Raw genomic sequence first — 25,901 nt, 5'->3', positions numbered from 1 at the left:
TTATAAAATCATTAAATGCCGGCTGCCTTTTAGTGTACACTTTTTCGGTATAAAATCATTAAATGCCGGCTGCCTGTCGTATACATGTGTCACAGGCACTCGACGTTTTAAATATCTATAATAAAAAAAATTGTCTTCCTGTAAACATAATATTGTCAATATTATGTTTACAGGAAGACAATTTTTTTTATTATAGATATTTAAAACGTCGAGTGCCTGTGACACGTGTTCGGTATAAAATCATTAAATGCCAGCTGCCTGTCGTGTACATGTGTTAGGTATAAAATCATTAAATGCCGGCTGCCTGTCGTATACATGTGTTCGGTATAAAATCATTAAATGTCAGCTGCCTGTCGTATACATGTGTTCGGTATAAAATCATTAAATGCCGGGTGCCTGTCGTGTACATGTATTAGGTATAAAATCATTAAATGCCAGCTGCCTGTCAAGCTTACCTGGCTTACACCGATGTTGTGTTGTTTTTATGCGCAAGAGGGTTGCATTCACAAAAGCGTATATCATACCCAAATCAGTTCCACCCTGTAATATGAAACCTAGCTGTTTTCTGGTAAAGGGCTTATTGCTCATTATAATCATACCATCAGTTTAAATGCTTGATTCCCATAATTAAAGAAAATTTACTAAGATATAATGCACTTCTAATATATGAACAATTTAGCCCCCCCCCCCCCCCCCCCCCCCCTATACAGCACAAACCCTGTTTTGGGAAAGGGTCCATTGCTTATTAAAGTCACGCCAATACAGTGTGGATTGACTGCTTGGCATCCAGAAGTAAAGAATTAGATTTTTTAGGATAACATCAATATTGATGGATTTGGTCAGGCCCCTAGATCGAGGCAGAGACCATGCAATTCACAACTTGTGTTTCCTTGAATCTATAGATTTATATATACAAATATTGGTTAAAGTTGGTTCAGCTTTTCAAGAGAGGCTGAAAACTTAAAAAATTTACAGCCAATGCACAACACACGGCCAATGACCATTGATGAAAAGTCACCCGAGTTAACTCGAGCGACCTAACAAAAGTGAACCCCCCAAGAATACAAGGCGAGAGTTTAGGAGCTTATTTAGTTAGACACTCTTAGGTTCCGAAAAAGTAGATTCTACTCATGCCTTTCTAAAATACGCAACTCGCATATTCAAACAGCGTAGATTTAATCATGTCTTTTTGCCACTTCCACTACATAAGAATCACGTGACCGCATTGCTCCGATATCAAAGTCCATCTTGATGACAAATGTCTGAAAATTACAGCTTTTCCAGCATCTATTGGTATCAAAGATGTTTGTCCCATGATATGATGTAGTTTTTAGAACAGTTTTTGTTAACTCTCAGCATTGAGTCGTGCTGAGTGATCCAACGTGAAACATTTACACTAACAGTTTTTGTTAACTCTCAGCATTGAGTCGTGCTGAGTGATCCAATGTGAAACATTTACACTGACAACCAGTGACAGGACACTCTGAGTGCTCCGCGAACCACTCCCACAGATGAGAGGCGTGGCCTCCATGTCGACATGATTGACACCAGGTAAACCAATCGCCAATGGCCGTCATCTTCACGGAGTATGCTGAAAAATAGATGAGTTTGATTAATCAACTGCATATCATCTATCATACAGATCTTTTAGGGGCATGATTTAGCTGGAACTTAATCCTTGTATCAATGTACATTGGTCAAGACTTTTTCCAAGGTCATGTGTAGCCCAGCTAATCCGTTGATCCATTAATCCTTATACACCTGTCAGATTACAATGTTTGTCTGCATTTAAACAGCTACTCTATGTGTACTTGTTTTAGCGTATTCAAACTTTGGTGCAGTCGATTGATTGATTGATTAAATATTGTTTTACGTCCCTCTAGAGAATATTTCACTCATATGGAGACGTCACCCGTCACCAAGGGGCTGCAAAATTTAGGCCTATGCTCAGCGCTTATGGCCTTTGAGCAGGGAGGAATCTTTATCATGCCACACCTGCTGTGACATGGGACCTCAGTTTTTGTGGTCTCATCTGAAGGACCACCCCATTTAGTCACCTTCTACAAAAAGCATGGGGTACTGAGGAACTATTCTATTCCAGATCCCCACGGGACTTGGCACAGTCGAAGTTGATTCACTATTTAGTGTAATCATGAATAAGTGCTTCTTCTAAGCACAATACTGGATAAATAGGGAATTTCATTTTAGTGACAACTATAAATCAACGCTCTATTGCTTAACTGCTAAAGCCGCCAAAAATTAAATCTCGTTAAATAAGTACATGCACATGATATTGAAAACAATCCATAACTGTGTTTGACTACCAATTACAGTGTACCAGTTAATATCATCATCCTTGTAATGAGCTATATACATGTATGAGGTCAAGAAATTAATTATGTGGTTCTTATTACATGCTTTTCAGAAATAGGGTAGGTACATGTAAGTCAGATTCATTCGGGGAAGGGGGGGGGGGCAAAGTATTAAAAATCTGTAACTCCAGTGGATATTGATGATAAATAAAATATGGATGAGACTGAAATACTGATGTGTAAATGTTACTCAAAACTGCAATACCTCGTATACCTTCTGTCTTGAATTTCCTAGCATCATCAAAATGTTCAAGTGAAGTAAGGGCAGATAATCTAATTATGATAATATTGGATCTCAAGGTTTAAAAAAATTTGAGTCAGTAATTGAACAAGAGGCCCATGGGCCACATCGCTCACCTGAGTCACCTTGGCCCATATCAGAAGACTTTCCATATATATTTGCATGTAAAACTTTAGTCCCTATTATGGCCCAAACTACCCTTTGCAAACTTGAATCTACACTATGTCAGAAAGCTTTCATGTAAATGTCAACTTCTTTGGCCCAATGGTTCTTGAGAAGAAGATTTTTAAAGCTTTTTCCTATATTTGTATGTAAAACTTTGACCCCCCCCCCCCCCCACTTGTGGCCCCATCCTACCCCCCCAGGGGCCATGATTTGAACAAACTTGAATCTGCACTATGTCAGAAAGTTTTCTTGTAAATATCAGCTTTTCTGACTCAGTGGTTATTGAGAAAAAGATTTTAACTATATATTTGTATGTAAAACTTTGATCCCCTATTGTGGCCCCATCCTACCCCCGGGGGCCATGATTTGAACAAACTTGAATCTGCACTATGTCAGAAAGTTTTCATGTAAAAATCAGCTTTTTTGGCTCAGTGGTTCTTGAGAAGAAGATTGTTCCTATATATTTGTATGTAAAACTTTGATCCCCTATTGTGGCCCCATCCAACCCCCGGAGCCCATGATTTGAACAACTTGAATCTGCATTATGTCAGGAAGCTTTCATGTAAATCTCAGCTTTTCTGGCTCAGTGGTTTTTGAGAAGAAGATTTCTAAAGTTTTTCCCTATATATTTGTATGTAAAACTTCGATCCCCCTTTGTGGCCCCATCCTACCCCCGGGGGCCATGATTTGAACAAACTTGAATCTGCACTAAGTCAGAAAGTTTTCTTGTAAAAATCAGCTTTTCTGGCTTAGTGGTTCTTGAGAAGAAGATTTTTAAAGTTTTTCCCTATATATTTATGTGTAAAACTTTGATTCCCCCTTGGGGCCCCATCTTATCCCCGTGGTCCATGATTTGAACAAACTTGAATCTGCACTATGTCAGAAAGTTTTCATGTAAAAATCAGCTTTTCTGGCTCAGTGGTTCTTGAGAAGAAGACTTTTAAAGATTGTTCCTATATATTTGTATGTAAAACTTTGATCCCCTATTGTGGCCCCATCCAATCCCCGGGGCCCATGATTTGAACAAACTTGAATCTGCATTATGTCAGGAAGCTTTCATGTAAATCTCAGATTTTCTGGCTTAGTGGTTCTTGAGAAGAAGATTTTTAAAGTTTTTCCCTATATATTTGTATGTAAAACTTTGATCCCCCCCTTGTGGTCCCATCCTACCATCTGGGGCCATGATTTGAACAAACTTGAATCTGCAATATGTCAGGAAGCTTTCAGGTAAATTTCAGCTCTTCTGGCCCAGTGGTTCTTGAGAAGATTTTTAAATGACCCCACCCTATTTTTGCATTTTTGTGATGATCTCCCCTTTGAAAGGGACATGGTCCTTCATTTGAACAAACTTGAAAGCCTTCACCCAAGGATGCTTTTGGCCATGTTTGGTTGAAATTGGCCCAGTGGTTCTGGAGAAGAAGTCGAAAATGTGAAAAGTTTAACAGACGGACGGACAGACAGACAGACGACGGACAAAAAGCGATCAGAAAAGCTCACTTGAGCTTTCAGCTCAGGTGAGCTAAAAATAGTCAGGAAACCAGAACCACATATTGAATTATATTGTTTAAGACTTACTAGTTTTGTCTTTCTGTGAGTACAGTGCCGATCCTGAGGGGGTCCCAAGATGTGTTAAACAAAGAGAGCATCGAGGGAGGGGCTTCCTACAGCCCGGGCAGCAGGATATCTAAATCAATATAGAACATTATAAATAATTAGCACAGGCAGCAGGATATCTAAATCAATATAGAACATTATAAATAATCAGCCCGGGCAGCAGGATATCTTAATCAATATAATAGAACAATATAAATAATCAGCCCGGGCAGCAGGATATCTTAATCAATATAGAACACTATAAATAATCAGCCCGGGCAGCAGGATATCTAAATAAAATCATTATAGAACACTATAAATAATCATTTAAATTAATACTACAACAAAATGGTTACAGCGAACACAACTATAATTCACACTTATAGCAAAGTGATTTTCATTCCCTGTAGTTTAAAATCATATAAAGAACTTTAGATTATTGGATCAAATGAATTAATTTATTTTTATCACATATCAAAATTGCTCCTCCCCAGCACTTCACTATAAGTGGGTTTGTCCCCAGCACTTCATTATAAGTGGGTTTGTCCCCAGCACTTCACTATAAGTGGGTTTGTCCCCAGCACTTCATTATAAGTGGGTTTGTCCCCAGCACTTCGCTATAAGTGGGTTTGTCCCCAGCACTTCGCTATAAGTGGGTTTGTCCCCAGCACTTCGCTATAAGTGGGTTTGTCCTTAGCACTTCACTATAAGTGGGTTTGTCCCCAGCACTTCGCTATAAGTGGGTTTGTCCCCAGCACTTCGCTATAAGTGGGTTTGTCCCCAGCACTTCATTATAAGTGGGTTTGTCCCCAGCACTTCGCTATAAGCATACTTTGCTGTATCATGTACATATGTAGTACTACACTGGCATTTATTTACATCCCATTATGATTTTCTGCAGAAAAAACTTAAAAATCTAGAGGTAATCACATTGTCAGGCATGAACATAATGAAAAACCTAATTTATCACATTCAAGTAAAGTGGAAATGATGGTCACTGTTTGATTGCTCAAGAGAAATTCAAAAATAAATCTTAAAAAGAAACAAGAGACCCACAGGTTTAATAAAAGTATCACTAGTCCCAAGGGCTATGAAATCTATAATAATTTTCCTGTTCTGCATATCTAAGCCAAATTCTAGTATTGAGTAGCAGTAGCACGAGGCCCATGGGCCACATTGGTCACCTGAGTTACCATGGCCCTGCTGTTGTCATTTAAAAGGATCATGTTGAAAAATTCTGACCCCATATTGTTGCCCCAACCTAACCTCAAACTGTTGAGAAGATTTTTTTCTATCCCCAGGAAAAACTTTGATCCCCTATTGTAGTGTCACCCTATTGTGTTAAAAACTGATTGCAGTAAGTCACCCGAGTACACTTGGGCGACCTGAAAATACTCATTTAGTGCATATAAAATGTTGGATCCACTCCTCTCTGTACCTATATGACCCCAACAGATAATACACCGTCCTGATGACTGTTAATACCACTACGTCGTACCTTTGGTTTCGTGGAGGTCAACGTTCCTGCTGAATACGAGTTATATGGTCGAGTTCGACTGGCTACAGGCATGTTACACGCTATTGATTTACCACAAAAATTACAGCTGACAAAGGCCTGAGATATCACACGAAAGTTATCACTCGCATGCCAGATGATGTCAAACTTAGATCTGTAAAAGAAGTGAACTTTTAGACTTCAACAAGACATGACATGTGGTTACTGGAAAAGAAACATCTCCCATCCATGTCAGGAGATAAAAGTAGCTCCATATTTTAAGTAATATTTACATAATCATGGCAAATACAGTCTACACTGCATATATTGAAATTCTGGGGACCGACCGTTCAATGAATTATATTATCTAAAGTTCAATATAACCAATGTTGAACCCCATTACTGGGTCAATAAAACAGGGAGTTCAATATAAGCAATGTTGAACCACATTACTGGGTTAGTAAAACAGGTAGTTCATTATAAGCAATGTTGAACCACATTACTGGGTCAATAAAACAGGGAGTTCAAAATAAGCAATGTTGAACCACATTACTGGGTCAGTAAAACAGGGAGTTCAATATAAGCAATGTTGAACCACATTACTGGGTTAGTAAAACAGGTAGTTCATTATAAGCAATGTTGAACCACATTACTGGGTCAATAAAACAGGGAGTTCAAAATAAGCAATGTTGAACCACATTACTGGGTCAGTAAAACAGGGAGTTCAATATAAGCAATGTTGAACAACATTACTGCGTCAATAAAACAGGGAGTTCAATATAAGCAATCATTATGTTGAACCACATTACTGGGTCAATAAAACAGTTAGTTCAATATATTAAGCAATGTTGAACCACATTACTGGGTCAATAAAACAGGGAGTTCAATATAAGCAGAGTAGACTGTACCATATGTAATATACTTCTTCTTCATTACATGATTAAACTCGAGAAATCTAAATTCACTTCCTTTTCCTCAGTAAACAATGGATTTGGATGTCACCTGGTCAATACTGAATTTTACCTGTGATGCCAAAGTCGCCATCGGTCCAGTAACTCCCGGTACCTGTCATTATTAAAATACACATTTTATTTATCAAACAGAGATTTAAAATACATGTTATCAAACAGATCGAGATATAAAATACACGTTATCAAACAGATATATCACGTTTCATTCCTTGACTTTGATAACAATGTAGATAAACTTCCAATCATAATAACACATTCATGGATGACTTAACAAAGTGAACATGTCATGCATGGATGACTAAACAAGGTGAACATGTCATGCATGGATGACTTAACAAGGTGAACATGTCATGCATGGATGACTTAACAAAGTGAACATGTCATGCATGGATGACTAAACAAGGTGAACATGTCATGCATGGATGACTTAACAAGGTGAACATGTCATGCATGGATGACTTAACAAAGTGAACATGTCATGCATGGATGACTAAACAAGGTGAACATGTCATGCATGGATGACTAAACAAGGTGAACATGTCATGCATGGATGACTAAACAAGGTGAACATGTCATGCATGGATGACTGAACAAAGCGAACATGGCATTCCTTAACTCACGATTCAATCCAGTTGAGGACTCGTTCATCTTTTGACATTTCATTGGGAAGGGAGAAAACACAGACGAGAGCCGCTGTCTGTACGTCCCCCGTCAGGTCCACGTATTTAGAAATCAAGGAGACACCTTCCGGTTTTATACCTGTGAAGAAAAATCAAGTCTTACTGACTTAGAAGCAGTGTAGGAAATTAAAGGCTTTGTCACAAGGAATATTAAATCTTTAAGTTATAGTTCACAGGTTATACAATGCATTTTCAGCATTTGCAACAGATGGTGGGTCAGGTTTTGAGGGCACAGACTCTATGATAGCAAAGCTTCTGATTCCTGAGGTATTTAAATATTACCTAATGATTACCAGGGGTTAAAATACTTTATCATCTGGACCAGGTGATATTTTCCAAAGCTTCATATTCATATATCCCTCTATGTTAAGAACACTTTGCTACAAAAAATTCTTTTTTTTTCTGCTGGAAAACTCTCGATTAATGTCTAGATATCATTATCAAGTAAATGAAATATAAAATAAAAATCAATCCAAGACGACTCTTTCTGAATTCAGATATGATAGCAACACACACCAAAACAATCCAGAGTTATTGAGCACTACGTCAGCAACACACACCAAAACAATCCAGAGTTATTGAGCACTATGTCAGCAACACACACCAAAACAATCCAGAGTTATTGAGCACTATGTCAGCAACACATACCAAAACTACCCAGAGTTATTAAGCACTATGTCAGCAACACACACCAAAACAATACAGAGTTATTAAGCACTACATTAGCAACATACACCAAAACAACCCAGACTATGTCAGCAACACACACCAAAACAACCCAGAGTTATTGAGCACTACATCAGCAACACACACCAAAACAACCCAGACTATGTCAGCAACACACACCAAAACAACCCAGAGATATTAAGCACTACGTCAGCAACACATACCAAAACAACCCAAAGTTATTGAGCACTACATTAGCATCACACACCAAAACAATCCAGAGTTATTAAGCACTACGTATACGTCATCAACAAACACCAAAGCAATCCAGAGTTATTGAGCACTATGCAGAGGTGTTTACCCATAATTAAGAGTATCAGTATTATATGATGTTTTGTCAGTATTTTTCAGTAGTATGCGATGTGAGCACCGCGTAGCAGTGCAAACCTGCTAGGGGGGTCTGAAAATTTTTGAAAAATTAGATGCAAAATCCTGCTTTCTGACAGTTTTTAAGAGTCATTTTTAAGATAACAAAATAATAAATTTGGTTGATTTTTTTCTGTGACTTTTGCAAAACTTCAGTTTTTCATTTTGACATTGAACAATAAAGTTAACTGCAATTAATTTAACCAATTTTAATACAATAAAAGTACAAATGCACATTTGCATAAACTTGGATAACGAACAACAAAAAAATGTGTTATGTACTTATTATGACAAAAAAATACATATTTGACATAAACCTTGACTAGTAACTATTGAGTATTCATTTTCACAAACTTGCAAGACAATAATGGACGGAAAAAAATTAAATAAAAGCATAAAACAATGTAAAAAAAATCACAAGAACACACGTTGCAGTGCACCATGCACACGCCACGTTTGGAAGACGTCAAACATGGCCACAGTTTTGAATAAGACTCCTTATATTTCTGATCACTTGTCTGTCGTCGTTTTTGTTTCTTTGGAGAGTGTTCATCATCAGAAGAGTCCAGCGGACTCCCCCGTTTCGACATTTCATTCCTTCTGCACGTTTCCCGCAAAAACCTTCGATACCTACTTTGAAAACAAGTAACAGGAACGATCAATTTAGATGTATTCCGATAGACGCTTAAGTCGCTATCTCTACCGCGTTTTAAATGTGCACATTTAATAATGCTCTTTCAAGCATTCCACTGAAAAAAAATAATAATTTCGGAAACGGATCGGAAACCGTATTTCCGTGAAAAAATCCGTAGTCCGTATTTTACATTTAAAATCCGTATAAAATACGGAAAATCCGTAGTGGTAAACACCTCTGCACTATGTCAGCAACACACACCAAAACAACCCAGAGTTATTGAGCACTACGTCATCAACAAACACCAAAGCAATCCAGAGTTATTGAGCACTGTCATCAACAAACACCAAAGCAATCCAGAGTTATTGAGCACTGTCAGCAACACACACCAAAACAAACCAAAGTTATTGAGCACTACGTCAGCAACATACACCAAAACAATCCAGAGTTATTAAGCACTACGTCAGCAACACACACACCAAAACAATCCAGAGTTATTGAGCACTACATCAGCAACAAACACCAAAGCAATCCAGAGTTATTAAGCACTACATCAGCAACAAACATGAAAGCAATCTAGAGTTATTAAGCACTATGTCAGCAACACACACCAAAACAATCCAGAGTTATTGAGCACTACATCAGCAACACACACCAAAACAAATCAGAGTTATTGAGCACTATGTCAGCAACACACACCAAAACAAACCAAAGTTATTGAGCACTACATCAGCAACAAACACCAAAGCAATCCAGAGTTATTAAGCACTACATCAGCAACAAACACCAAAGCAATCCAGAGTTATTAAGCACTATGTCAGCAACACACACCAAAACAATCCATAGTTATTGAGCACTACATCAGCAACACACACCAAAACAATCCAGAGTTATTAAGCACTATGTCAGCAACACACACCAAAACAATCCAGAGTTATTGAGCACTATGTCAGCAACACATACCAAAACAATCCAGAGTTATTAAGCACTATGTCAGCAACACATACCAAAACAATCCAGAGTTATTGAGCACTACATCAGCAACAAACACCAAAGCAATCCAGAGTTATTAAGCACTACATCAGCAACAAACACCAAAGCAATCCAGAGTTATTAAGCACTACATCAGCAACACACACCAAAACAATCCAGAGTTATTGAGCACTACATTAGCAACACACACCAAAACAATCCAGAGTTATTGAGCACTACATTAGCAACACACACCAAAACAATCCAGAGTTATTGAGCACTATGTCAGCAACACACACCAAAACAATCCAGAGTTATTGAGCACTATGTCAGCAACACATACCAAAACAACCCAGAGTTATTAAGCACTATGTCAGCAACACACACCAAAGCAATCCAGAGTTATTGAGCACTGTCAGCAACACACACCAAAACAATCCAGAGTTATTGAGCACTATGTCAGCAACACACACCAAAACAATCCAGAGTTATTAAGCACTACGTCAGCAACACACACCAAAACAACCCAGAGTTATTGATATGATAGTAATAGATTATGATAACAAACCTGTAATGAGCAGGCCATCTAAATTGCCAGTTTCTATCACTTTCCTTGTCAATCCACTGATGTAGTCTGTAAGCTATCAAAATGAGAAGGATGGTTATCAGTTCTATTTCAAATTCCTGTTTGACATTGGGATATTTTTACTTTCACATTAGATAGTTTTAAATGAAGCTAATACTGAGGGCAAGTACTGTAAACCAGCTTCTGTTTGCATCCGATGAATTTTCATGAGTTTTGCGAGAATCTTATATAGTCAAAACTGCCATAGCGACCCACTGTATTAAGCGACTCACTTTCGTATGTGACCATAAAAAGTCCCCCCCCCCCCCCCCAAGACGTTACTCTATATATTGTACCTGTATTAAACGACCACCTGTCTGACACGACCAACGACCATGATTTTTACAACCTTTTCGTGTATTTTCATGAAATTTTACCTCTATTTAACGACTGTACATTTTTCGATTACAACGTGATTACTACTTTCGATTTCAGTTGAGCCGACTATTCTGGGAATTATCGCCCCTAACACTTTCGTTTTCAAACGCAGACTATTCTGGGAATTATCGCCCCTAACACTTTCGTTTTGATACGCACAGTTTGGCGATGATCTTGTTTGGTCGGCCCTCTGAATAAATTATTATACCTAAGCTGTCAACATGCAGTGTCGTGTGTGGTTAATTAATAAAACCCGAGTTGATGTTTATTTAACAAAATCAAGGATCAGGGAATCAAGGCCGGTGTATTTGAAGGTGTGAATTTCGACAAACTTTAAGTATTTGACACGTCCGAGTTCAAGAAAATTGCCTGCATTAGTTCTAAGCTTAAAAGATTTGCTGTGCATGTACAATTGATATTGTGATTTATTTAATGTTTCTCAAATTGAATAACATTTTTCCAGCATGTATTGTACAAAAGGAGACGCAACACTTCACCATCTGCTTTCTTACCACAAGCATTGCATTTTTTAGTCACACATAGTACAAGTAGGCTATACATAAATACTCTTTACAACAAAGTGTTTTTAAGTTTTAGAAAATCTACATGCAGTTCATAAATAATTTTTAAATCTCATGTAGATGTGTAATATGAAATGCATGCAAAGTTTATCATTCTTTATGTGGCAGGGTGATCTTTATATCTAATTGAATTTTCTACATTTTTCAATACTAAGCTGTGCTATATTAATTGAATGAAATCTATTCACAACATTCTATTGGCCAGGTTGGTTGTAGGAATTCACTCACTCTAGCTAAAACCAGTTTAATCACTTTTTCTTCTATAAATAAGTTTCGCGGGCTATTTTCATCAGTGCGGGAAATTTGTTTTAGAGGGAGTAGACCTATACATGTAGCTGCCCGTTGTGCCACATCTTAAGGTATATATTTGAAATGTTTATTATTAACTGATTGATAATTATGTACGTTGAACTATTTTTTTATCAGTATATTTCTCTACTATGAAATAGCTGTTTTATGATCAAGGACTATAAATTTTGTTACTTTTTGAAGTAAAGTAATAAAGTCGATCATGTACATTTCATTGGAATATTTTGACTTCTTTAAAGGGAAATACGAATATGAATTTATGTAATTGTATATTTTGTTGCATGTGTAATATGGTGTGTGATTTTTTAATTTCAGATCTGCCATTGCCTTTAGTTCTTAATAAATTTAATAATAAAACCTACGTCACTTGGTTATATTAAATAGATTAAAAATGTAATTTTTGATCGATGAATAAAAAATTATGATACAACACATCATATTCTAGATTTTTAACAACAGTGTATTATTAATTTTATTTTACAACTATTAAAACCGTACTTGATATTCTTAATGATAAATTCCAAATACATGTAGTCATTTTCTCCATTATACAAATTATTTACGAAATTTTATCCATTAACTGCGGAAAATAGGCAACCTGTATTAAGAGACCACCTGTCATATGTGACCTTTTTTCATTCTCCGTTGGACGGTCTCTTAATACTGGTTTGACTGTAGTTCCGAATATTTCTCATCGAGAACCAGTTTTAATACTCTTGTATTTGTCTTAGATTATCTTACATAGGATTAAACTTTTTTTTTAAAGAATTTATCGATGTGTAAACTCCGGACATTTTAACTCACAAACTGAATAAAAGTGCAAAGCACTTTTATGTTAAGTTTGTGAGTAAAATGGCTGGAGTTTACACATCGATAAATTTTTCAAAAAGAATGTTTGATTCTTATAATTCCAATTCATTCACTTTATTAATAATTGCAAAAATTTGAATTGTTTCCCCACACTATATTATTTGTTTTCAGGCGTGTATACATCGCGTTTTCGGATTTATTGATGTATAAATTAACTCTTGTTCAGCTTTATTTTTGTCAAATCAAAACACTTGTAATAAATAACAATGGAATTATTCGCAAAAATTAGTCACCCCGAACATGTTTATCACTAGTAAATTGCAAAATAAAGTAAAATTACAAAAATTAGATGCCCCGAACATGTTTATCACGAGTAAATCACGAAATAAAGTTGCTGCAAAAATTAGTTGCCTCTAACATGTTTATCACTAGTAAATCGCGAAATAAAGTTGTCACAAAAATTAGTCGCCCAAACATGTTTATCACTAATAAATCGCGAAATAAAATTGTCACAAAAATTAGTCACCCCAAACATGTTTATCACTAGTAAATCGCGAAATAAAGTTGTCACAAAAATTAGTCGCCCCAAACTTGTTTATCACTAGTAAATCGCGAAATAAAGTTGTCACAAAAATTTGTCGCCCCAAACATGTTTATCACTAATAAATCGCGAAATAAAATTGTCACAAAAATTAGTCACCCCAAACATGTTTATCACTAGTAAATCGCGAAATAAAGTTGTCACAAAAATTAGTCGCCCCAAACTTGTTTATCACTAGTAAATCGCGAAATAAAGTTGTCACAAAAATTTGTCGCCCCAAACATGTTTATCACTAGTAAATCATGAAATAAAGTGAATGTCGTGAATAAAAGTTACGAGGGCCTTTGTTACCTGTAACGTACTTGCAATTCCATGTGAAGAGGACAGAAGGCAATTTTTGAATGAGATGAAATTTATATATTAGTATGAAAAAGTAATAGAATGAAGCTTGTCATGGCATGTGCATGTACAATATGCTTAATTACAACTTTTTAAAGGTTAACCTTTAACTTTTTCATATCGATTTTAAGGTTGGAAAAGTGTGATGTTTGGTAATACTTTTACTTTACCTTTTCATAATCTAGATAAATACAGTTAATACATCCAGCATGTTTGTGACATTTTCTATTTTACCTTTTCATCGTCTAGATAGATACAGTTAATACGACTACATCCAGCGTGTTTGTGACATTTTTTTTATGTTACCTTTTCATCATCTAGATAGATACAGGCGAAGGCAATCTTGTCAGATAACTGCATCAGGCCCTGGTCAGTCTGCGGAATAAACAGAAAGCAAATTCTGTGGTCACATGTACATGTAACAGAGTGTGTTAATACTCACTTCTTCATAGTGACCTCAAAATCATCATGCTTGCTTTTAAGATCTTAAAAATCTTTCACTAGATAAAATTTGAAATTCATATAAAATTCAATTCAAATATGAATGGCTTGTATATATAGCATCATAGGTCTTAATAACAACGGCTAAATAGATACACAAACTACTTCAATTTCTAAGTTTATAATCCAACTCAAAATGAAATACAAAAAGGTGAAGAAAGGATATATATATATAGATACACACAAAGACTTTGATTGAATAATACACTGACAATTAAAATAGTTAATCCTGACACATACACCATTAATGAAAAAAAAATTTAAACACATGCAAATATGTATAATGATTAATAAAAACATATTATGTATAGAAACACATGTACATGTATAATGTTTATAAACACTTGTGGCTTATGACTACTCAAGACATGCAACATTCAGATCAGAATCATAGAATGCTGGACAACTCGCCCCCAAGACAACTCACCCTCAAGACAACTCGCCCCCTCTTAGGACAACTCGCCCTCTCTCAGGACAAGTCGCCCCCTTCTCTTGAGACAACTCGCCCCAAAATATTATGTATAAATATATTATCACATTTTATTTTTATATTGTGTGTGTGTTATTTACACTTTTAACCCTATAAAGATACGTCATTTTATTTCATACTTTAACACGAATGGTAAATTCTAATAGAATTATACACAGATTTGATTATCGCATTTCAGAAAAAGTTATATTTTTCATAAATCAATTGGTAAGGAAAATTATATTTACTGATCTTCAGGTAATTGATTAAATGTCTCCAATACTGAGAAAATTTTGGGGTTTGGGGGGTGAGGGGTGGGGGTGAGTGTGTGGGTTTTTTTTATCGATATAGTATACATAAGTGTAAAGGTGAAGCATGAATATTCTGATACATGTAATTATCTTTTAATGCATTTCTCAACTAATTCCCGTTGAAAAGTAATAAAATTCCAATTTTAGAAATTTTATAACAGCTTTGCTTTACTGATTCTTTTTACGCGGGGTGCTTCTTTTTACGCGGCAATTTCAAAGTGTAAAGAACTCTGATGATGAGTACCTCATAACGTTTGAAGTAAATTTATAACAGCTTGGGGGAAATCATACAATTAGATTTAACAACAGATGCAGATTATTGATAATTATACTACGTCAGCTGTAGACCAAGCAAATACTCTCCCTATACCAAACGCTAACTTGTTTCCGCTGAAATTATATATTTTAGATGTACATAAAAGTGATGATGAATTTACTGAACCCAAACACTGGATTTTCACTAAAATCTTTCATCTTGCATAAAAAGACACGAAGTTCGGTGTTTATGTGAATACGTCTTATTGTCTGTGATGTATATACTATCTATAAGAAATCCATTAATTTTTGCTACAACACCTCTTGGATTTAGACCAAAAATGATAATTGTAAACATGTATGATATGAAGGAGCGAGATATCTCAAAAGAGGGGGCGAGTTGTCCCGATGATGGGGCGAGTTGTCCCGATGATGGGGCGAGTTGTCTTGGGGGCGAGTTGTCCTGATACCGAATCATATTTTCTCATTTAATACGCCTGTAGATTTATACTTTCTCATTTAATACACCTGTAGATTTATACTTTCTCATTTAATACACCTGTAGATTTATACTTTCTCATTTAATACATGTAGATTTATACTTTTTCATTTAATACACACGTAGATTTATACTTTCTCATTTAATACACCTGTAGATTTATACTTTCTCATTTAATACACCTGTAGATTTATACTTTCTCATAATATACATGTAGATTTAAACGGAGAGGACTTATATAGGCAGTGCCTGCTCCTATGTCCAGTTTGGCCATTGACCTTTGACCATGTGACCTCAAAATCAATAGGGGTCATCTACTCATCGGGATGTACCAGTGTACAAAGTTTGATGTCTGTCAAGCAAAGGGTTCTCAAGATATTGAGCAGACAGTGGCTTCCTATGTCCAGAGTAGATTGACCCTCAACCTTTGACCATTTGACCTGAAAAATGATAAGGGTCCTTTGCTACTCATAACCAACCCACATATGAAATATCATTACAATCAAGTGAATGGTTCTCAAGATGTTGAGCAGACAACATGTGGTCTGCCAAACGATTGACAGGTGCAAAGCAATATGCCCCTCTTCTTTGAAGGGGGGGGGGGGGGGGGGCAGAAAAAACAATCTAACCTCAAAAGCCTTTAAATCCTAAACATTATAATGAGATTGATATTAATGAATCTTCATAAGAAGTGATAAGAAAATTTAAAAACAATGTGATAAGTTAATTATACACACGATTTGACACTGTCAAGGAAAAAGCTAACGAGATAATAATTCTGCAGGTATTATTCAATGTATTTAGCAAAATTAATGCAACTTGACATGGTAAAGCAATAACATGCAAAATATCTATTAGTAATTAATATTATCTAGGGGCATTGCAAAAACTGTGGAAAACTGAACATTTGCATTAATTTTATGAGTCCCTGGACCAAAAAACAAACAAAACAAGACCAATACAAAATTTGGCCTTGATCTGTAACATGGTAAAGCAATGTACTAAAATCTGCAAGCATGATGAAAAAACATGCAGAAAACTAATTTGCTAGACTGCCAGACAGTTGGACAGAGTGCAAACTTAAAGTTCCAGAAATTTACCAGTAGGGGATGTCTAAAATCAGTTGCAAACACTGTTAAATTAGCAAGATATACAACACTAATTATAAATTTTAGAAGTGAATCTTGAATTGACACTGTTTGACACCACAAACACATGAATTTCCTGCCAATTTCTATGAATCGATCACTTTAACGACAGAACATTCTTTCTCAAGACATCACTTTAACGATAGAACATTCTATCTGACAGGACATCACTTTAACGATGGAACATTCTTTCTCAGGACATCACTTTAATGATAGAACATTCTATCTGACAGGACATCACTTTAACGATAGAACATTCTAACTCAGGACATGCATTGCTTATAGAGTACTCTAAGAATGCTTTTTTGATTTCCGACATCGAGAAGTAACGATGACAGAGGTTAACATTGATCGATGGATGTGGAAGGTGCTTTCTGAAGTCGCAGGAGTATAAACAAAAACTTGAATCTATACAAATTGCAAAATGTGCATTTGAATTTGATTTACTGTACTTTTAAAAAGAATCTATGTTAACAAAAGATTTATTTATTTTTTAATCAATTTTCTGTATATTCCTATATAAAACTTTGATCCCCTATTGTGACCCCCACCCTACCCTTTATTATCCTGGGATCATGATTTTAACAAACTTGGATCTACTCTATGTCTGGAAGCTTTCATATAAATTTCCACTATTCTGAGCAGGTGGTTCTTGGGAAGAAGATTTGTATGGATCTTCCCTGTATAACTACATGTAAAACTTTCATCCCCCCCCCCCCCCCCCCCCCCCCCCCCCGGGGGCCCTTGTTTGAACTTGAATTTACTCTATATCATGAAACTTTTCTGTAAATTTCCACTTTTCTGGCTCAGTAATTCTTGAAAAGATTTTTTGAGTATTTTTCTATATAATATCAGTATTTGTAAAACTTTGATCCTCTTTTGGTGCTCTCCCTTTTTCTGGCATAGTGGTTCTTCAGAAGGTTTTCCCTAGTATATATGAATATATGTAAGACTCTAAAAGTGCGATGGTCGCTCCAAAGTGTGATGGTCTGCGCCAAAGTGCGATGGTTTGTTAACATATGCCAAAGTGCGATGGTTTGTTAACGTACGCCAAAGTGCGATGGCCACGCCAAAGTTCGATGGTGCGGAGTTCAGCAACGTTTGTGACGTCACATCATTGTGACGTCATGCATTCTTAACGTCTTTCAAAATAAAACCGAAGAAATGCAACATGGACAACCGCAACGGCAAGGTTTACACTGTTGAGGGTAGTGAGAACGGCAAAGTACATTTATTGTCGAACTATCTACTTCGCCCCAACATTCTTTAATTCATGATCATTTATTACTTTGACGTACATGCATTAAATTCCTTGGGGTATGCTATAATACAAAACATTCTATACGATTTCGCGTTGGAAAATTTTGTGTTTAATAACACGACAACGAGATGGTAATGAAAAAAGTTCTTATTCTTACTTTTTGTGCATGAATTTTGCACTGATATTTTGGTGAAACAACACACGGTTATTTCAGTCTGTACCGATACACCGTGTCTTTTACAAACCAATGGATTTTGGCGTGTCACACCATCGCACTTTGGCGTGTCAGACCGTCGCACTTTGGCGCATGAGTGTGGACCATTGCACTTTGGCGTGTCACACCATCAGAGTTTGATGCAGACCATCTCACTTTGGCGTGACTTTGGAGTCCTACATATATAAATTTGATCCCCTGTTGTAGCCTCACCCTAACCCCAGGGATCATGATTTGAACAATCTTGAATCTTCACTATATCCGGAAGCTTTTGTGTAAATTTCCATGTTTTTGGCCAAGTGCTTCTTGAGAGGAAAATTTGTAAATGACCCCATCCAATTTTTGCCTTTTCTTGATTATCTCCCCTTTCAAGGGGCATGGCCCTTCAATTGAACAAACTTGAATTTCCTTCACTCTGAGGTGATTTGTACCAAGTTTGATTGAAATTGGCCCAGTGGTTCTGGAGAAGAGGATGAAAATGTGGAAAGTTAATGCCAACGACAACATCAATGAATAACAGATGCCAGACAAAGTAGCTCATTTGAACCTTTGGACCAGGTGAGCTAAGAAAAAGTCTGGAAAACCAATGGGACAGACTGACGGACAGACAGAGAAGAAATCTCCCCTTCGGTTTTACAAATTGGTAGGGGACTAATAAGCTTATACACTGTACATGTAAGTTTTGATCAATGCACAGAGCCCATGATTTTTAAATGAAAATTTTCACTCTTTCTGACATCCAGAACAGGAATCAGTTTTTGGCAAATTTAATGTTAATTTCAATTTCTGACTATTTCAACATGGAATTATTAATAAATGAATTTCTGAGAAATCAAAGAAAGTTTAAATTTCAGGACCAAAAATTGCCATTATTGTCAAATCTAGCCCAAATTTGAGATTTGATCAGCATATTCTGGTAAGTTTTGGTATTTTTTAATCTATTATAAACTACATTACCAGACATGTATGATGGCATTGAATAACAGCATAATGGACAAGAAGAATCAGATGTCAGATTCACGAACAAATCATTAGTCAATTATATGTAACGGTAGATATATGTCATAATTTTCTACCTCAATTTCAATTCGTCTGTTTTGAAAGTTTTGAAATATTATAAAGAATTTGAGAATTTTTAATTGAAAGTAATATAAATTTTTCGACATTTCATATCATTTGCTAAAACTGAATGTAAACTGGTATTTTTTTCTTTCAATCATCATCCAAAACATGTATGAAGAATTCCATAAAAATAGCTATGTGCAAAATCTCTCAGACTATAGAACAGAAACAGATTCAAAATGAGAGGACGTTCAGTGAAGTAAGTCATCGACAGATTAAAGATGAGCTACATAATGTGTGTCACAAACCTTCCTCCATCCATGTCTCTGGAGAGTAAGGTGGAAATTAACATTTTCAAACATCACATAAATGATTCTAATTCCATTCATTTTACTATTTTACTAAATATTCTTTGGCTGATTTCTTTACTGATAAAAAAGATTTTGTTTGGTCATCTACACTACAAGCACCATAGAATATTTGACCTTCACCCTAATCTCAAATATTTTACCTTGACCTCTCAGATTGCTAAACAAAATCTCAGTAGGTCATGTTGTTATAGATCTGAAACCTACTGGAGTCTTACTATTGCATGTCTAGATCTGAAACCTACTGGATTCCTAGTAACCGATGTCTAGATCTCAAAACCTACTGGATTCCTAGTAACCAATGTCTAGATCTGAAACCCACTGGATTCCTAGTTATCAATGTCTAGATCTGAAACCTACTGGAGTCTTACTATTGCATGTCTAGATCTGAAACCCACTAGATGCCTAGTAACCCATGTCTAGATCTGAAACCTACTGGATTCTTAGTAATCAATGTCTAGATCTGAAACCTACTGGATTCCTAGTAACCAATGTCTAGATCTGAAACCCACTGGATTCCTAGTAACCAATGTCTAGATCTGAAACCCACTGGATTCCTAGTAATCAATGTCTAGATCTGAAACCCACTGGATTCCTAGTAATCAATGTCTAGATCTGAAACCCACTGGATTCCTAGTTATCAATGTCTAGATCTGAAACTTACTGGATTCTTAGTAATCAATGTCTAGATCTGAAACCCACTGGATTCCTAGTAACCAATGTCTAGATCTGAAACCCACTGGATTCCTAGTAATCAATGTCTAGATCTGAAACCCACTGGATTCCTAGTTATCAATGTCTAGATCTGAAACCTACTGGATTCCTAGTAACCAATGTCTAGATCTGAAACCTATTGGATTCTTAGTTATCAATGTCTAGATCTGAAACCTACTAGAGTCTTACTATTGCATGTCTAGATCTGAAACCCACTGGATGCCTAGTAACCAATGTCTAGATCTGAAACCTAATGGAGTCCTAGTAATCAATGTCTAGATCTGAAACCTACTGGATTCCTAGTAACCAATGTCTAGATCTGAAACCCACTGAATTCCTAGTAACCCACATCTTGAAATTTTCATTTTGCATCTGTATCAACTGAATAAATGTTTAAAAATTTGAAGTCTATCAAGCAAGGGTGAATGAAATAATGATATGAAAGAGGTGTTCTACAAAAACTCATTGTTCTTAGTATGAAGATTTTGTGAGAAGAAGTGTTGTAAAAATTGTGCAGACGACCTTCAAAACAGTGTACTCTGAATGAGAAGAAATCCTTTAACTATCTTCTAGCTGTGCTGTACAAACGACGAAGTTACATCTCAAAACAAATCCCAACTTGTCAAAAACAATTACATTTCATATCAGCCAATCTAACTTCTGAAAGAAAATAAACCCTGAAGTATGCAAACAGAATTTGAACATTCAACAGAAAACCTTAATCTTCTATTTGGTTTTCATCACAATTCTCACCAGAATTTCCTCATAATTTTCCCGGTCGGAGGTCAGGAAGGCAAACATGGCTCTGAGATAGGGGTCCTGAAGCTTCTGTTGTAAAGACACACATGTCTTCCTCCAGAGGGTGTTTCTCTCCTCCGTGTAACCCGCGATCGCCATGGCAACTGTACTCAAATCTGTGTTCTCTGTTTGAGTGCCTGGACATTAGAAATAAAATCTTAATAAATTGTTTTTCCTTCAGGTATTAAAAATAGAATTGTTCCTTCAGACATTAGTCTTTATTATTATAAGAATGTTTGTAGTGAAATATGACCTCAAAATTTATAAGACTCATTTACTCCTTATGTAGAACCAGTGAACCAAGTTTGATGTCTGTTGAGCAAAGAATTCTCAAGATATTGAACAGACGATATCTTTCTATGTCAATTTTGACTTTTGACCTTGTGACACGAAAGTCAATAGCAGTCATCTACTTTCTATAGGCAACCAATGTACGAAGTTTTGTAACTGTCGAGCATATGGTTATATTGAGCAGACAAGACTTCGTCTGTAGATTGAAAGACAGTTGCAAAACACTATGCCCCCTCTTTTTTATAGGGTGTATAAAAATTGTAGACCAATTGTCCCCAAGAAGACTTTTAGAGGATTTTCCCTATACACCGTACATTCCTACACAGATACAGGAGATTCGAGATACCTTGAAATTCAAGGGACCACAATGAAACTTTGATGATTGTTTGAAAGTTTCAAGAGATAAAACTTTGAGAGTTTGAAAGTTTCGAGAGATAAAACTTTGAGAGTTTGAAAGTTTTAAGAGATAAAACTTTGAGAGTTTGAAAGTTTTAAGAGATAAAACTTTGAGAGTTTGAAAGTTTCAAGAAATAAAACTTTGAGAGTTTGAAAGTTTTAAGAGATAAAACTTTGAGAGTTTGAAAGTTTCGAGAGATGAAACTTTGAGAGTTTGAAAGTTTCAAGAGATAAAACTTTGAGAGTTTGAAAGTTTTAAGAGATAAAACTTTGAGAGTTTGAAAGTTTTAAGAGATAAAACTTTGAGAGTTTGAAAGTTTCAAGAAATAAAACTTTGAGAGTTTGAAAGTTTTAAGAGATAAAACTTTGAGAGTTTGAAAGTTTCGAGAGATAAAACTTTGAGAGTTTGAAAGTTTCAAGAGATAAAACTTTGAGAGTTTGAAAGTTTTGAGAGATAAAACTTTGAAAGTTTGAAAGTTTCAAGAGATAAAACTTTCAGAGTTTGAAAGTTTCAAGAGATAAAACTTAGAGAGTTTGAAAGTTTCAAGAGATAAAACTTTGAAAGTTTGAAAGTTTTGAGAGATAGAAGGTTGGGTCAGATCTGGATATCAAAGGTCTAGACCGATCACGGTGGCGAATCACGTGACGTTGGCATGACCTAATGCCCCAAAAATATGACAACCAAAGTCAAAATAAAGGAATATTCAAACGAATAACTAACACCTTTATCATTAACGAATTGTCAAATATAACTTATATCAACATTTGAAGGATTTTCTCGGGAACAAATCGATACTAAAATGGTAGTTTTACATGTACGTATGATAGAAGCAGAGAACATTGACAAAGTTTTCTCGTGGTCAGAAAGCACAATTTCTTATGAATAACTCAAGTTTCTTTCGCATGTCCCTAAGTAACTTTCTCAAAACATATTGTCTCATTGTCAAGTAAAAACAAATCGAAAAATTTTTATTGTCTGACTATATAATAACAACAAAAAAATTCAACTTCAAAGCACAGGTGTAGAGTTAAAACAGACCAATCAAACAATTAACTATCCACCCCAGAAAGAGGCTCAAACATTGTGTCACCTAGGTAAATACCTAATTAACATGGCCAAACTAGCCCTCAGTATTCAGATAAGGTCCAAACAGAATTAATTATATGCTTGATTGATGTCGGGTTTATGCTACCATTAACTATCAAGAGATTATGTTCTACAGGACCCAAATTTAACTTGGAGAAATCAAAAGTTAAATTAAAGTAAATGATAAAACAGAAAGTACTGACCTTGATCTTTAGAACTGCTCGTGCTAAGTATCTCTATGGCTTTGGAGATCTGTAGATTAAACAGAGCCATGGCAGCAGCTATCGTGTATCGACCATCCATTTGGAGTCTGAACAAATAAAATCATTCATGTGGAGGTTTCATTTCTGTTTAATAGCATGGATATACCCCAAATTTTACTTCCACAAACAAGAGAATTGATTTCAATGAACAGAGAATAACATCTCTTCAAATTCAGACTGCTTATTTTTCTCAAAACCACAAACAATTTTAACCCTAAGAACATCACTGATGAAATTGTCAAAAATATAAGATAAAAATCAACCCCTAACACCCCAAAACTGACTATAAATGAAATAAAACTTAGATTGATTGTTTGATTGTATATTGTTTAACGTCCCTCTCGAGAATCTTTCACTCATATGGAGACGTCACCACTGCTGGTGAAGGGCTGCAAAATTTAGGCCTATGCTTGGCGCTTATGGCCATTAAGCAGGGAGGGATGTTCATCGTGCCACACTTGCTGTGACACGGGACCTCGGTTTTTGCGGTCTCATCCAAAGGACTGCCCCATATAGTCGCCTCTTACGACAAGCAAGGGGTAGTGAGGACCTATTCTAACCCGGATCCCCATGGGATTATAAAACTTAGACTGCTGACTATCAATCATATAAAACTTTAAACCACTAATCCGTCCTGAACACTCCAATAATAGAGCACTCCCATAATAACCCGGAGAACTCCAATAATAGAGCACTCCCATAATAACCCGGAGCACTCCAATAACAGAGTACTCCGATAACAGCCTGGAACACTCCTACAACAGCCTGGAGCACTCCAACAAGTCTGGAACACTCCGACAATAGAGCACTCCAATGACAGCCTGGAGCACTCCGATAAAAGAGCACTCCGATAATAGAGCACTCCAATGACAGAACACTCAGATAACAGCCTGGAGCACTCCGATAACAGAGCACTCCGATAGTAGAGCACTCCAATGACAGAACACTCAGATAACAGCCTGGAGCACTCTGATAACAGAGCATTCCGATAATAGAGCACTCCAATGACAGAACACTCAGATAACTGCCTGGGGCACTCCGATAACAGAGCACTCCGATGACAGTATGGAGGTAACACTGGAGAACTTACTCAAGCAGAATTGTGTCTAAAAGCTCTGGTCTGTGTCTGTCACCTCCCCAGCCACACAACTGTAGTGCCTTAGATCTGCAATGAACATATAGAAGCTGCTGGTCAACTGTGCACCATCAGGTGTGTACTAATCTACAAATGTATCACTTACATATGCTTATCATATTTACTCTGAATCAGAGGTAAATAAAGTACAGTATGAAAAGCGAAAAAGCGAACAGTGATATCTATATCAGGTAAATGGGGTTATCTGTAGTCAAAATCAGTGTGCCAAAAACGGCCTAACAATCGGTATGAAACACGTCAGACAGCATTTGACCCAATGATAGGTTATATTGGCAAACTAAATCATTACAACGACCATAGAATTTGTGAAATGCTGACTTTAAATGAGACTGTTGGAACCCCTGCACCATCAACTTGTTTGACCGACATAAAGTTAACACCATATGCAGGTGATAATGGAATATTGTTTCATAAATATGGGAAGTTGATGATGGAGAAGCTGAAATCATCCTGTTTGTCATAAAGTTGAGTTGTTAGTTTGCCGTTAATAGACTTTCAATAAAATATCTACATTGTAAGTATGAAGCAGAAGTGGACGATTCTGTGGTGTCTTTTATTTCGAGTTCACTGGGATATATCGAATTGATATATGAATGAAAATTATTATTGTTAATAGATGATATATGGTCGATATATTTTAATGTCGAATTGAAGGCCACAGTAAGAGATTTTTTCTTCTCAAGTGGAAGTTTTTAAATAAATTTTGCTTCATAGGAATATAAAAACAGGTCAGCTAACAAAGGAGCACAGTTCATGCCCATGGGAATTCCAACAGACTGTTGGGAGACCTGATCACCAAAGGCCACAAAGATATTGTCAATGAGGAACTCCAGCATATTTTTTATTTCAATTTAATTCAATTTCAGAGTACTTGTGCGTGGATGTGTGTCTGTGATATAGTAATGACTTGGGTGGCTGTGTCATTCTGTGTGTGAACGTTGATTATCATGAGCCTCAATGTGACCAGTGACCATTAATATGCTTCATCCACTTTCTCACTCTTTCACTGCTATGGGTGACTAAAGTCGAAATACCCATACACTGCCTCAGGTGACAAAAGTCGAATTGCAGTTGAATTGAAGGCTGAAAAAATTGTTATAGTCAAGAGTCAAAATGTCCGGTTATTTTTTCTTTCATGATATATTGATTTTTATAGTGACTGAAGTTTATTTTAAATTTGTGGTTTGTACATGTATGCTAAGCATGTCAACAAAATGTGTTCTTTAAATTGGTAAAAATTTCATAACAAT

At 36.1% G+C, this 25,901-nt stretch overlaps 1 protein-coding gene across 4 annotated transcripts in view; it reads right to left on the bottom strand.

The window, feature by feature from the left end:
• Nucleotides 1-1,070: 1,070 nt before the first annotated feature.
• LOC125667502 (GATOR complex protein MIOS-like) overlaps nt 1,071-25,901 on the bottom strand; it is a 56,213-nt gene continuing 31,382 nt past the window's right edge. For 3 of the 4 annotated variants that reach the window (XM_056152089.1, XM_056152092.1, XM_056152091.1), the window contains 11 exons: nt 24,586-24,660; nt 23,436-23,542; nt 21,414-21,595; nt 19,887-19,904; nt 14,165-14,233; nt 10,784-10,856; nt 7,458-7,596; nt 6,890-6,931; nt 5,870-6,041; nt 4,354-4,462; nt 1,071-1,591 (listed from right to left, as the gene is read on the bottom strand). In XM_056152089.1, the coding sequence (XP_056008064.1) occupies nt 1,410-1,591; nt 4,354-4,462; nt 5,870-6,041; nt 6,890-6,931; nt 7,458-7,596; nt 10,784-10,856; nt 14,165-14,233; nt 19,887-19,904; nt 21,414-21,595; nt 23,436-23,542; nt 24,586-24,660 (1,168 nt within the window). In that variant the 3' untranslated portion in view covers nt 1,071-1,409. The remainder of the gene's footprint in view (nt 1,592-4,353; nt 4,463-5,869; nt 6,042-6,889; nt 6,932-7,457; nt 7,597-10,783; nt 10,857-14,164; nt 14,234-19,886; nt 19,905-21,413; nt 21,596-23,435; nt 23,543-24,585; nt 24,661-25,901) is intronic. The other variant, XM_056152090.1, reaches the window with a different exon arrangement.

The sequence above is a fragment of the Ostrea edulis genome, chromosome 10, assembly GCF_947568905.1.
Source record: "Ostrea edulis chromosome 10, xbOstEdul1.1, whole genome shotgun sequence".
Taxonomy (NCBI): Eukaryota; Metazoa; Mollusca; class Bivalvia; order Ostreida; family Ostreidae; genus Ostrea; species Ostrea edulis.
Note: the sequence above shows the minus strand (reverse complement) of the source record. Positions and strands in the feature narration are given on the sequence as shown.